This window comes from Meriones unguiculatus, chromosome 10 (genome assembly GCF_030254825.1).
Source record: "Meriones unguiculatus strain TT.TT164.6M chromosome 10, Bangor_MerUng_6.1, whole genome shotgun sequence".
NCBI lineage: Eukaryota > Metazoa > Chordata > Mammalia > Rodentia > Muridae > Meriones > Meriones unguiculatus.
Genome location: NC_083358.1, coordinates 51,796,973 through 51,810,867, shown reverse-complemented (window position 1 = coordinate 51,810,867; position 13,895 = coordinate 51,796,973). Strand labels below are relative to the sequence as shown.

The 13,895-nt window shown below is 43.6% G+C and overlaps 1 protein-coding gene across 8 annotated transcripts in view; it reads left to right on the top strand.

Moving 5' to 3' along the window:
- The first annotated feature begins 4 nt into the window (after positions 1–4).
- Cryz (crystallin zeta) overlaps positions 5–13,895 on the top strand; it is a 31,868-nt gene continuing 17,977 nt past the window's right edge. For 2 of the 8 annotated variants that reach the window (XM_021626755.2, XM_060392451.1), the window contains exons 1-4: positions 121–260; positions 5,217–5,340; positions 10,240–10,392; positions 13,287–13,450. In XM_021626755.2, coding sequence (XP_021482430.1) covers positions 5,230–5,340; positions 10,240–10,392; positions 13,287–13,450 — 428 coding nt within the window. In that variant the 5' untranslated portion in view covers positions 121–260; positions 5,217–5,229. Of the gene's footprint in view, positions 261–290; positions 579–2,305; positions 2,467–3,950; positions 3,976–5,216; positions 5,341–10,239; positions 10,393–13,286; positions 13,451–13,895 lie in introns of those variants that run through there. The other 6 variants (XM_060392454.1, XM_060392456.1, XM_060392453.1 and 3 more) reach the window with 6 other exon arrangements.

Sequence of the window (13,895 nt, the reverse complement as noted above, 5' to 3'; positions counted from 1 at the left end):
GCCTGAGCGACCCGGGGCCGGCTCTCTTTGCTTCGGAACTCACCTCTTCTTCCCCATGGGCGCGGCCCTATTGCCGCCACGGTGGCCGAAGAGGACCAAACTTCTCCATTTGCGCAATCGGGAGCCAGGTGAGAGACACTGGACGGCAGAGGAGGTGTAACGGCGAGGCGGAGCCTTGCAAAAGTTAGAAAAGGCTGGCCCATCTTTTTTTCCAGGAACTCTTGGAGCTTAGGAAGTTTTGATTCTCATTCTAGAGAAGGGTAAGTGGTTTTTCAACGTCGATCTCATCCAAGTGAACAGCGGTTAGTTTGACTCCTTTCCTTTCCTTCCTTCTGTCCTCGGTTACCTGCTCACAACCTGGCGGTCGCCCAGGACCACAAACTCCTACCTTTGTCTGCTGGGAGGCTTGCTCCCCGCCTCCGACTCCCAAGTCCTAGGCTCCGGAAGGATCTGCTCTGGAGGTGAGCACAGCAGCCGGCTGGGTGCTTAAGACCCGGATGTACCGCCTGCTGATGCCTCGGGGGATTCCGCCGCCGCCGAAGCATCTGAGCCCCAACTCGGGGTTCACTATTTCCCAGGTATAGGGAGAGGACTTTCTGTGTTATGGCCTCCAGTGTGCGCACAGCAGACACTGTTATCTTCCTTTCGACTCGTAGCACCCGTCTACAACGTCCTTTAAAGGAAAGAAAGACAGAGACAGACACAGAGAGAGACAGGGAGGGAGGGGTAGAGGAGACAAAAGACAGAAGAGACAGAGGGACCGAGGGGGAAAACGTAATATTTTGTTAACTACATTTTGCACATTACGAATTCTAGAGTGCCTCAAGCCCGGTGACCAGAAAAGCCTGTCAATGACTGAAAGGTCCAAAGGCCATTGTGTGGACTATTTGTCCACTGCCTTTGGGCCTCTGAAACCACCATGACTCCCTGGCTCCTGCCCTAGGAAATGAATGCAGCTCACAGCGGCCCACTCACACTGCAGCCTGCATGCCCTATCCGCGGACTGCTGGGGAGATAGGGGGATCTCTGTGAGACCAAGACAGTGACCACATCATATAGTCAGAAGAATCGTACTGGACACTTTAATTTTCATCATTTATTTGAACGTCTACATTAATAATAAGCAATGTGCTTCCGTAAGCCATTCCAGAGCAGTGCAGTACAGTTTATACTTAGTGGGTCCCTTTCTTCGCTTTATTTAAAACTATCTCGAAAAATAAATTTTATTTTCCTTCCCAGAATTCAGGGAGGCAGAAGCAGGAGGATCTCTGTGACTCTGAGGCCAGCCTGGTCTACAGTCTGAGTCCAGGACAGCCCAGGGCTACAGAGATAAACCTTGTCTGGAAAAACAAAAATTATCTTCGTTTGGTCTTTTAAAAAATAATTATTTTATGCATATAGGTGTTTTGCCTGCATGTCTGCACCCTGTGCACTGCCCGGTGCCCTCAGGACATACAAGGGCATGGGGTCTCTTGGGACTGGAGTAGGAATTGGTTGTGAGCCTGACAAGGGCATGGGATCTCTTGGGACTGGAGTTGGAATTGGTTGTGAGCCGGATGAGTCTGTGCCGCCCATGTTGGTGCTGGAACTCCAAACGAAGCCTCAGCAAGAGGATAACATTGTCCTTTGCTGCTAACCCTAGCCCCATCCCATGTTCTTTACTAGTAGAATGTCATTACTCTGAGTTTGGGAATTGACCCATCAACTCTATGTTAAGATACATTTATTCAAGAATAGCCCAGAGGAGAATGTTTTAATTCTGTATGTCCTAGAAGTAAAAAGTAAAATAAGTAAGCAAGGTACTATCATTTTCATAGCATATATATTTGGTAAATAGAAAAGCCTATGTAAACCACAACATAGTTGACAAACCCAAGAAGCCAGGCATGATGGCGTATGTACTAGGAGAGTCATCCAGAACTCTGGACCAACCTGGTCTATGAAGTGAGTTAGCCTGGGCCACAGTGTGAGGTGCTCTGAAAGTGGCAGAAAGCTCCTCCTTGTCCTGTCCAGTGTGAGACCCGAGTACCGGTACAGCTTATTGTGTTGTTGGCATCCCCTGCAGCCTACTCCCTGCTGCTGCAGGCAACCCCCGGAGGTAGCCGAGCCATCGGGAAAGGTTAGCTCTCCCTGCAGGTCCATGTCCTTGTTTCTACTGTGTTTCCCAATCTGTAGTCATTGAAGAATACCCAAGTAGATGCCGTAGAGGATATGTGCCCCAGCCTGTAGCTTGGTGACATTTCATACCTAATTTCTCAGACATTCCAGAATTCATTTCAGAGAAATTAAAGACAATCTATGCCGACATTTCCAAAAGTGAATCTGGAAGATTGTAAGTTAATAAAACACTTCAAGCACTGGCCTGGGATTCTACCTCCACATGACCTCTGTGACGTGTCTGAGTCTCTGAGCTTCTTGTGTTTTCTCACCCATATAATGGGGCCTTGGCTTTTAGTTCTGCACAAGGTAATAGTTTCATTTGTGCCCATTGTGAAGAGAATTAAATGAATGGAGATTTAAAAACAAAAAACTGTATGTTTTGGGGAAAGCTGGGTATTATGTGGGCTTAAGGATTTTCATAATTGCTGTTTTATTCCCTGTGATTCTTTTTGATACAGCACCAGTGTTATGAAGTGGATGATGATACTGTGGTTGAGTTCAGAAGCAGTGAGTGCAGACTGGAGCTTGACCAGTCAGAATGCAAAGGCTCAGTGAGGAATAAGGTCAGGAGGGGCAGGAGGTGGCGCTGCCATGGCCAAGCCCTCTTTTCGAAGTATTAGGGTGAGGGCAGTCTTTCAGACTCAGGACAGAATGAAGAGAAGTCACTGCCTTCCTCCTTCCCTTTTCTCCTCTCCCTCCTCCCTTCAAAATGTAAGAAAAACAAATGAGTTAGCAACAAGATACAGACCCTGGTTTAGAACAATTTTGATTTTATTATTATAGTCTTTTTGAGGTAATAATGTTGTTGGAAAGACAGATGTGTGGGAAATAGATACAGAGGCAGTAAATAGAAACTGGAAGTGGAAAAGAAGAGTGAGGTTGTGTGTGCCTGTTATCACAGCAGCAAGATTAAGAATTGGAGACCAGCATCGTTTACGTAGCGAGTTCAAGGCCAACCTGGTCCATGTAGCCAGACCCTCAGAAAAGCCCACATCTGAATGTAGAGCCCAGCTGTAGATGCTTAGCATACTTAACGGCCTAGATTCTCACTACAGCCTAGTAAAGAAAGGAAACAAAGAAAAAGAGTTAAGTATCTCCTGTGTGTATGAGAGTCAAAAATAGAGAGTCAGAGATACAGAGTGTGGGAGAGTCAAAGATAGACACACAGAGACAAACAGAATGTGTGTGAGAGAGTCAAAGAGTAGACACACAGAGACAGTGTGTATGTGTGTACACAGTTCCTAGCATCCTTTACCTTTCCTGGGTTTTGCACAGTAATTCACTATCACTATGTGCTTTTCTGAGTGTAACAGCCGTGACCTGCAGCAGAAAGCCATGACTTCTTACTTAGAGAGACCCTTGAGGTCAAGACTGTTGACTGCTGGTGTCCCTTACAGAAGGATGGCATCTTTGGCGCCTTATTTGATGCTCTAGCCACTACACTCCTGTACTCCGGACAGCTATGTACAACTCTGTTTTAACTGTGCTCTGCCTCGTTGTCCAGAAGGTACTAGAGGGTTTACTGGAGAGGGTTTCCGTCCGTCCAGCTGTGAGGAAGTCGTCCTCACAGGCTTTCCAGTGTGGTTGGTGGGGAGTCACCAGCACCATGAAGGCAAAAGTACCCCCTCACCCACGCTCCTTGACGCCTTACAACCCACGGGTGCCCACGTCATCCTTTGTCTCTTTGTGTCTACCTTTGTGCACTTTAGTTTGTAGCTGAGGCCCTGTAAGGACATGGAGGCTGCTGTTTCCATCTCCAGGGATGTAAGCAGCACGTGGCAACACTCAGAGTTAACCGTGAGAAAGCGCGCCTGTGTGAGTAGTGACAGTGCAGGGCTGGGGTAGCGTGGCGCTTGACTTGTTTTCTGGACTGGAGAGAGGTCTCTGAATTTGTGTCTCAGGTTCTGAGTCTTACATCTCTGATGTGTTAACAAACACCTCCTAGGTGGCAGCAGAATCTAACTGTTTCATTTGACTTATTTAAAGAAATTGTGATAAGTAGTAGTTAAAATTACAGGCATACAGTTAAACCGCTCATCACATCTCTAGCAGTATGGGGTTTCCAGGTATGTAATTTCGTATGCTAATTAGCTTTGCTTTTCTTAGCGTTTATTTTTAACTTAGTTTACTCTTCCTTTTAATAATAACGGGAGGGCAGGAAGGTTACCGGGGCCTTTTTAGTGTATAAACAGCTACACTGTTTTTTAGGTTTCATTTTCTTTTCTCCTTTTGTTACTATGAACTTCAGAGGGGCTGGGAGATGGTTCACTTACCGCCAAAGCTAGGCACCTCAGTTTGATTCCAGAACCCACATGGAGAAGTGAGAAAACTCACCTCCACACCTCCTTTCATGCTCATATGCACATATAAACAAATGTAATAAAAACTATAGGAAGTCTAATGTTTCTATAATCTGATAAATTTAAAAAACTTAGTGCTAAAAGGGAAAAGGAAAGACAACAATTCAGTACAAATCAACCTAAGTAAAGTTACTAAGTATACAAAACAATAGCATGCATTGCCCCTAAGTGCGCACAAGCTCTCTGGCATTGAATTTATGGTACTAATTGATTGATTCTCGAAATTTGGCCCAGAGGCAATAGGCTTCAATTATGTCTATACTGCTTTAGGTTAAAAGGTTCACTTGTTAGAAGCTGGGCATAAATGTGTTTACTCCTTGTTTTTCTGTCTGTTTGCAACATTTCATAATCTGATTAAAGAACCCTACATCTAATGTTAGTTCGTAAATTTCTGACACTGCAGGCCAAGCTTAAGCAAAAGCAAACATTAGCTGTGATGTCCTATTTGGTCCAGATGTTTCTGTTTGCATGCTTAACTCCCTTGTTGAAGGCACTGAATCCCATAGGAAGTAGTATGGATGTTTTGCTTTGTAGCTGAAGGACTTTTGAGATGAAAGCTCCTTAAACATGAAGTGAGATCAGTGGTAAGCTGCAAGCTTAAATTGTTGTTTGGAAGGTTGTTTGATCTGTGTCCTCTGGGGGTGAGAAAACAGTGATACCCTAGATACACTATGATGCTATATTAATTTTTCTCAGTCTCTAGGTCACCATGGCAACTACCCAGAAGTTGATGAGGGCTATTCGAGTGTTTGAATTTGGTGGACCAGAAGTGCTGAAACTCCGGTCAGACGTGGCGGTTCCTGTCCCACAAGGCCATCAGGTGGAAATGACTATTCAGTTCCAGCAATGCCCACCCAGAGAGGATGCACAGTGACCTGCAGATTGTGAAACAGGACAGTATCTAACTGTCTGTGTGAACCCTGACAGAATAAGGCACATAAAATTAGTCAAGTAGACATTTGAAAAGGAGTAACTTTTGGCTACCACCAAGTTTCTGATGTTGAAAATCAGCCTTGTAATATAATAACAGGGTTTTAATGGAGTCATGGGAATTCTGAATAAGTTCTGCTATCATGAACCTCCATGGTTTTTATTTTTCACATGGTGGGAAAGTAATTTCCCCTTGGCCTTAATAATTCGACTATTTTGGACTTAAGAGAATTGAACTGGAATTTAATTGTCTCTAGCGATTTTTATCAATAGCCTTTTGACTCAAGTTGTATACATTTATTAAGGCACATTCCATACCCCCTTCTAATATCCTTAGCAAGCCTTATGAGAAATTTTTTACTTTGATCATAGCTCATCTTTCCAGGTTGATTTCGTATCACCGGTGTAGTAGATTTTTTTTTAACTTTTATTAATTGCACTTTATTCACTTTGTATCCCCCCATAAAACCCTCCCTCCTCCCTTCCTAAACCCACCTTCCCTCCTTCTTCTTCACGAATGCCATTCCCCAAGTCCATTGATAGAGGAGGTCCCCCTCTCCTTCCTTCTGATCTTATCAGGAGTGGCTACATTGTCATCTTCTGAGGCCAATCAGTTTATGTCAGAGGCAGTCCCTCTTCCCATTACTATGGAACCCACTTGGACACTGAACTGTCATGGGCTACATCTGTGCAGGGGTTCTAGGTTATCTTCATGCATGGTAATTGGTTGGAGTATGAGTCTCTGGAAAGACCCCTGTGTTCAAATTTTCTGGTTCTGTTGCTCTCCTTGTGAAGTTCTCGTCCTCTCCAGATCTTACTATTTCCCACTTCTTTCATAAGATTCCATGCACTCTGCCCAACAGTTGGCCATAAGTTTCAGCATCTGCTTTGATAGTCTGCAGGGCAGAGCCTTTCAGTGGCCCTCTGTGGCAGGTTCCTAACTTGTTTCCTGTTTTCTTCTTCTTCTGGTGCCCATCCTCTTTGCCTTTCTGGATGGGGATTGAGCATTTTAGTCAGAGTCCTCCCTCTTGATTAGTTTCTTTAGATGTACAGATTTTAGTAGGTTTATCCTATATTATATGTCTACATGAGTGAGTATATACCATGTGTGTCTTTCTGCTTCTGGGATAGCTCACTCAGGATGATCCTTTCCAGTTCCCACCATTTACCTGCAAATTTCATGATTTCCTTGTTTTTCATTGCTGAGTAATATTCCACTGTGCAGATGTACCACAATTTCTGTATCCATTCCTCAGTTGAGGGGCATCTGTGTTGTTTCCAGCTTCTGGCTATTACAAATAAAGCTGCTACAAACATGGTTGAGCAAATGTTCTTAATGCATACTTGAGCCTCTTTTGAATATGTGCCTAGGAGTGGTATGGCTGGATCTTGAGGAAGTGCTATTCCTAGTTGTCTGAGAAAGCACCAGATTGATTTTCAGAGTACAAGTTTACATTCCCACCAGCAGTGGAGAAGGGTTCCTTTTCTCCACAACCTTTGGAGAATTCTCTGTTTAGCTCTGTTCCCCATTTTTTAATTGGATTACTTGGTTTGTTGCTTTTCAACTTCTTTAGTTCTTTATATATACTGGATATTAGCCCTCTGTCAGATAGAGGATTGGTAAAGATTCTTTCCCAATCTGTAGACATTCATTTTGTTTTGATGACAGTGTCCTTTGCTTTACAGAAGATGAGGTCCCATTTATTGATTGTTGCTCATAGAGCCTCTGCTGTTGGTGTTCTGTTCAGGAAGTTGTCTCCTGTACCAATGAGTTCTAGGGTCTTCCCCACTTTTTCTTCTAACTGATTTAATGTGTCTGGTTTTATGTTGAGATCTTTGATCCACTTGGACTTTAGTTTTGTGCAGGGTGATAAGTATGGATCTATTTGCATTTTTCTATATGTAGACATCCAGTTAGACCAGCACCATTTGTTGAAGATGCTATCTTTTTTCCATTCTATGGTTTTGGCATGTTTGTCAAAGATCAGGTGTCCATAAGTTGTGGATTTATTTCTGGTTCTTCTGTTGCGTTCCATTGATCCACTAGTCTGTTTCTATGTCAATACCATGCAGTTTTTATAACTGTTGCTCTATAGTACAGCTTAAGATCAGGGATGGAGATACCTCCAAAAGGTTGTTTATTGTAGAAGATTGTTTTAGCCATTCTGGGTTTCTTGTTATTCCATACAAAGTTGAGAATTTTTCTATCCAAGTCTGTAAAGAATTGTGTTGGTAATTTGATGGGAATTGCATTGAATCTGTAGATTGCTTTTGGTAAGATGGTCATTTTTAATATGTTAATCCTGCTAAGCCATGAGCATGGGAGATCTTTCCATCTTCTGATATCTTCTTCTATTTCTTTCTTCAGAGACTTTTTTTTTCATACAAGTCTTTGACTTGCTTGGTTAGGTTCACACCAAGGTACTTTATGTCCTTTGTGGCTATTGTGAAGGGTGTTGTTTTTCTAATTTCTTTCTTAGCCCTTTTGTCTTTTGTATACAGGAGGGCTACTGATTTTTTTTTTTTAGTTGATTTTGTAGCCAGCCCCTTTGCTGAAGGTGTTTATCAGCTGTAGGAGTTCCCTGGTAGAATTTTTGGGGTCACTCAGGTATACTATCATATCATCTGTAAATAGTGATATTTTGACTTCTTCCTTTCCAATTTATATCCCCTTTATCTCCTATAACTGTCTTATTGCTCTAGCAAGGACTTCCAGAACTATGTTGAAGAGATATGGAGAGAGTGGGCAGCTTTGCCTTGTCCCTGACTTCAGTGGGATTGCTTTAAGTTTCTCTCCAATTATTTTGATGTTGGCTATAGGCTTGCTGTATATTGCCCTTACTATGTTTAGATATTTGCCTTGTATCCCTGATCTCTCCAATACTTTAAACATGGATGGATGTTGTATTTTGTCAAATGCTTTTTCAGCATCTAAGGAGATTATCGTGTTTTTTTTTTAATCTTTCAGTTTGTTAAGATTGTGGATCACATTGATGGATTTCTGTATATTGAACTACCCCTGCATGCCTGAGATGAAGCCTACTTGGTCATAGTGGATGATATCTTTGTTGTGTTCTTGTATTTGGTTTGCAAGTATTTTGTTGAGTACTTTTACATCAGTGTTCATAAGGGAGATTAGCCTGAAATTCTCTTTCTTTTTTGGGTCTTTGTGAGGTTTAGGTACCAAGGTGACTGTGGTTTCATAGAATGAGTTTGGTAGTGTTCCTTCTGTTTCTATCTTGTGGAATAGTTTGAAGAGTATTGGAGTTAGCTCTTCTTTGAAGGTCTGGTAGAATTCTGCACTGAAACCATCTGGTCCTGGGCTTTTTTTGGATGGGAGACTTTTGATAACTGCTTCTATTTCCTTAGGGGATATAGGACTATTTAATTGATTTACCTGGTCTTGATTCCCACTTAGTAGATTTTAACAACCTTAAGTTTATACAGTTTCTCCAAGAGACTCTCATTCCAACTTTGCATGCATTTCTTTTACCTGAAAATACCCCTCCGCCATTCCTCCAGAGTTTCTACTTATATGTTAAGACCTCCTTCTGCTGGACTTCGTATACTCTTATAGCAGAGACGGGTGTGCTGAAGTAAACAGAGCTTCTCTGCAATGCAGGGTGTCAAGCCTGGGTAGTCCAGCACGCTAGGCAAGTATTCTACTAACACACGCCCAGCCCCCACACTCTGCTTCTTTCATAGATGTAGCCCCAAGTCTTGGTGGTGCAGCAACATAAGATTGTTTTCCAATTGTGGCTGTGCTGGTGGTGGGGGTGGAGCCCTCCTCCACAAGTGGTGTGGGGACCAGGCTTTTTTTGTTGTAAGCTTTGTGGACTTTAGCATGGAGTTCTCCAGGAAGTAAAAGTCGTCACTGGGCCAGGCCTGCAAGTGGCTCTCTATACTTTGACTCACTTTCCTATGGCTCCATCTCAGCCCCTTGGCTCTTCATTTGTGAAGGGGGTCTTACTTTTCTTTTGCCGTGAAGAGACATCATGACCAAGACAACTTCTAGAATGAAGTTATTGGGGCTTACCATTGCAGAGTCTGTGACTCTTACAGTGAAGGTCTTATTTAGTTTCTGTTGCTGTAATGAAACTCTTTGACCAAAAGGAACTTAAAGAGGAAAGGGTTTATTTTACTAACACTTCCACATAATAGTTCATCATTGAGTGAGGGCAGGAACTCAAAGAAAAAAAAAAAAAAAGCAGGAACCTGGAGAGAGGAGCTGATGCAGAGGCCATGGAGGGTGCTGCTCACTGACTTGCTCCTCATGGCTTGCTCAGCCTGCTTTATTATAGCACTGAGAGGACCAGCAGCTCAGGGGTGGCACCACCCACAATGGGCTGGGCCTTGCCACATCACTGTTTGAGAAAACACCCTATAAGTTTGTATAGCCCAACCTGATAGAAGCAGTTTCTCAACTGGGTTTCCTTGCTTTCAGATGGCTATAGTGTATGCTAAGTTGACTTTAAAAACTATCTGACACATCAGGAAATAATGAACTTCCTATATGTATCAGAAGAAGAGGAAGTGGGTTGATGGACACAGAGAGGTCTTTGAAATGCACCTTTTAAGTATCTTTCATTGTTTCCATAAAGTTTTAAATAATGTAAAAGTCAGTCTACCTTACTTCTTACTTAGGATGCAGGCCGGCTTATTGAGGGCAGGGGCTCCTTTGGTCTTGCTTCATTGTCTCAGTTTTTCTAGCTCCATCATTATCCTTACAGCATCATTGTAAGACCGTGCCTCAGTGCTCTATGTAAACTGAACTGTGTTGTCATTACAGGTTCTAATCAAAGTCCACGCCTGTGGTGTCAACCCAGTGGAGACATATATTCGATCTGGTGCCTACAGTCGGAAACCCGTCTTACCCTACACTCCAGGCACGGATGTGGCTGGGGTCATAGAATCTGTTGGAGACAGTGTATCTGCTTTCAAGGTATTCTATTCTCAATTATTTCTATTTTGACTTAATTACATTCTTCTGAAATTTATTGATAGCTTTAAAACATACTAGTTTCACATTTTCTGCCACTTGGGGAACTCCTAGTTAAAAAAGAAGCTATTTCTTATCCAGAGACCTTGTTTGTCTGTTGGGAATCAATCCTGAGTAATTTTTGTGTTACCACAACTCCTGAATGCATTGTGGTCCATTTAGTCTAGTAGAAATGTGTCAGTGAAGAAAACAATATAGGGGTGTGACAGATGGCCCAACGTTTGTCATATGCAGACAGAATTTCTTAACTCTTTAGGGGGGAAATAAAGCATGAACATATGCAAAGTCACTGTGCAGTTTGGGAGTTAAGAGCAGGGCTGTTATCAGGGCTGTCCTTACTGTCCCGCCGAGAGACACACCCAGCATGGATGGTGCCTTTGTAGCACGTTTATGCCTGCTTTCTTCGCTCTTAATTTCTTAACCTGCTCAACTTTGCCACCATAGTTACCAAAAACGGGCTGAGTAAGAGAAATATAATGTGTCCCCATGCAAGGAGTGGACAGATTCCTGCAGCTTTCCACTTCTCAGTCATGGCAGTCTGTGCCCACAGCATCTCTAAATCTTTTTTGCTAATGCCACTGATGGTCTCTAGACTCCCAGACTCAATGGACCCTTTTATGTCATTATCTTTCTTCACTTTCCCTTGACATTTGGCACTCTCATTCTCTTAACTTTTTCTTAAACAAGAAAAACAAAACCCAGCCTTCACTTTGCCATCTGTTCTGTGTCCCTTTCTTAGAGAATCCTTATGTTTTCATCCTTGCTCTTTGGATGCTCCCCTGATCCTGTTGCCTCAAGTTCTCAATCCCAGCCAGATCTCTGCTCTCTGTATTCATTCTTTTCCCACAGTAATCCACAGCCCTAGGCAACCTCTTTTTCTCTTCTCATGCCCAATGTCTTTAGCTTTGAATATTCAACTAAGACCCGGGACTGTCTGAAATGGTACTCGCTGCCAACATTTGGAAAATCAAACAAATAAATTCCCATTATAAGTAAGTTCCTATGTCACAGTGGTGACTTTTCAAGGGCTTGATAGTCCTGTGCACCTAGCTGCTCCTTTTTTTAAACAGGGCAGGTGTAAGATATGCCCGTCACCTCAGATGCCTCCCCTGGGGGAGTGCTGTGTCCTGCTGGTCTTTTCCCAGGAAGCCTGTCCTCAGTCTATCGAAAGCTGAGGCCACTGATGGCTGACTGTCTTGGTGACAGCAGGTGTGTAAGGCCCAGCCCAGCCCACCAACCCCAGTGCTAAGAATACCATCAGACAGCATCTATGGCCAGTAGCAGAGAATTCCTTGCTCTGCTATGTGCCTACCATGATGTTCCCACTAATGTATTTGAAAAGTGCCTTGATTTATGGCTTTTTTTTTTGTTCTTTTACTTCATGAAACTGTTAGCGCTTTGGAATATAGCTCTTGAGTTGACTTACATCTCTGTTCCCAGGCTGAGGATCTAGCATGAACTCTTACCCCCTCTGAGGTGAGAACTACGTGTTTGTATGAGCAGGAGGAAATGCTTGTCACGTCTCCGCATTTGCTCTGAGCCCTCTCTGTTGCCATCTGGCTTCCTTCACAGTGTGCCTCATTCTAGCTCTGTTCTTCAGATTGTCCTGAATTTTAGGCCTGCCTCAAACACTCCTGCCCTGTGGAGCTTCTTCCGTCTCTTCAGGTTAGACTCCTTCTCTTCCTGTTCTCTGCCCTGTCTTACCATGTTTGCATACTTTACGATGGTGTGTCTTCCTTTCCCTCCTCCTAGAGGTGTGTCAGCCTAAGATTTGGGGCAGTGTGTCACTGTTCATATCCTTCACAGAACTCTGAAGCAATGCTTTCCTTCTGGTGAGTTCTATTTCTCAAATGCATATGGACTTTATTTATTTATAATAAACCACATATAGTAAGAACAGTTATGAAACAACCAGGAGAGCCATGTGCAAAAGTTATGTTCAAAATGTTTAGCTCATTTTTATTCATCAACCTTGAAGAAAATACCACCTCTCCTATCCAGGAGAGTCTAAAGTTTTGTACCTAAATCATTCTCTATCACACCAAAATCAACCAGGCCTGTTTTCAGACCACAAAATTGGGATTCATCCTAATTGAGTCTACCTTGACCATTCACAGACAGCACTGTGCAGTGGCCACACTCGCCTTCGGCTTGCAGTTTCCTTCCGAAGCTTTTCCACATCCATCCTGGAGCACAGTGCTGTTAGCTTTTCCTGTTTATTTATTATAGGGCCATTTTGAGATACCGAGGCCACTGGTGCTCAGCATTTCATCTATTCTGTGTCCTGTCCACTTTCTTGCATACTTTTTTCTAAAGATGTAGGCCAGGTGTTCAGGTGGCCAGCCATTTCCATGGCTAGGGCAGCATGTGGCCATTAGCAGGAGCTTTGTTCCCTTCTGTGAGAGGCAATGGGATATGAGCTGGCTCTTTCAGATATCTCCAGGTGTTGCTTAATTGGAGGAAACTGTGGTGTCCTGGTCTGTAGTGGGGATGGTAGTGTGCACCTTCGCTGGGCCACTGTGGTGGTTACGTAGAAGAATACAGTGTCTGGCTTAGTAAAAGCTCAGCAACGCTGCTGTAGCATTCCCGGTGTTGCAATTCCATCTGAGGATGTCCTTCTGTTCTCCCGTCTCCTTCCATGCTTCTTTTCATAACTTCCCACTTCGCAAAGCAGGTATAGAGAGAGGTTCAGTGTTTCAGTTGTGTTTATGAGATGCTGAGATGAAGACATCATATGTAAATGATTGTTTCTTACTGTAAAGTGGTGTTGTAAAGGTCTCATCCATCTTGGCATAATAGGAGTCAGAGCTGCATGTACTTCTTGACCTCTGTTTCAGAAAGGCGACAGGGTCTTCTGCTCCAACACGGTCTCTGGTGGTTACGCAGAGTTTGCCCTTGCAGCAGATGACACTGTGTACCCCCTGCCGGAGACACTGGACTTCAGACAGGGGGCCGCACTGGGCATCCCGTACTTCACAGCCTGCCGAGCTCTCTTCCACAGGTGAGTGGCACTCTGATTGCACATGCAGGAAGCTCTCATCACCTTCCTCCCTACCTGGACTGTCATTTCTGGCTGCTGGTCATTTGCTAGCCAGATTGTGACAGAGGGGACAGATATTTGATCATTTTGAGGACGAAAGAGGAAATTAGTCCCTTGGGAGGAGGTTGTTTTTCTCAGAAGATAGGAGTCAGGAATGAGCTATTGGCGGATGCTCTGAGGAAGGGATGTGTCTTTGCCTTAGTCACTGTTCTATTGCTGTGAAGACACATGGCAATTCTTAGAAAGAAAAGCATTTAACTGGGGGCTTGCTTTATAGTCTCAGAGGTTTACTCCATTATCATCAGGGCAGAGAGCATGGCAGCAGGCAGCCATGATGCCAAGAGCTGTATCCTGACCCACAAGCAGGGAAAGTGAGCCTGGGCCTGGCTTGCTCTCTTGAAATCTC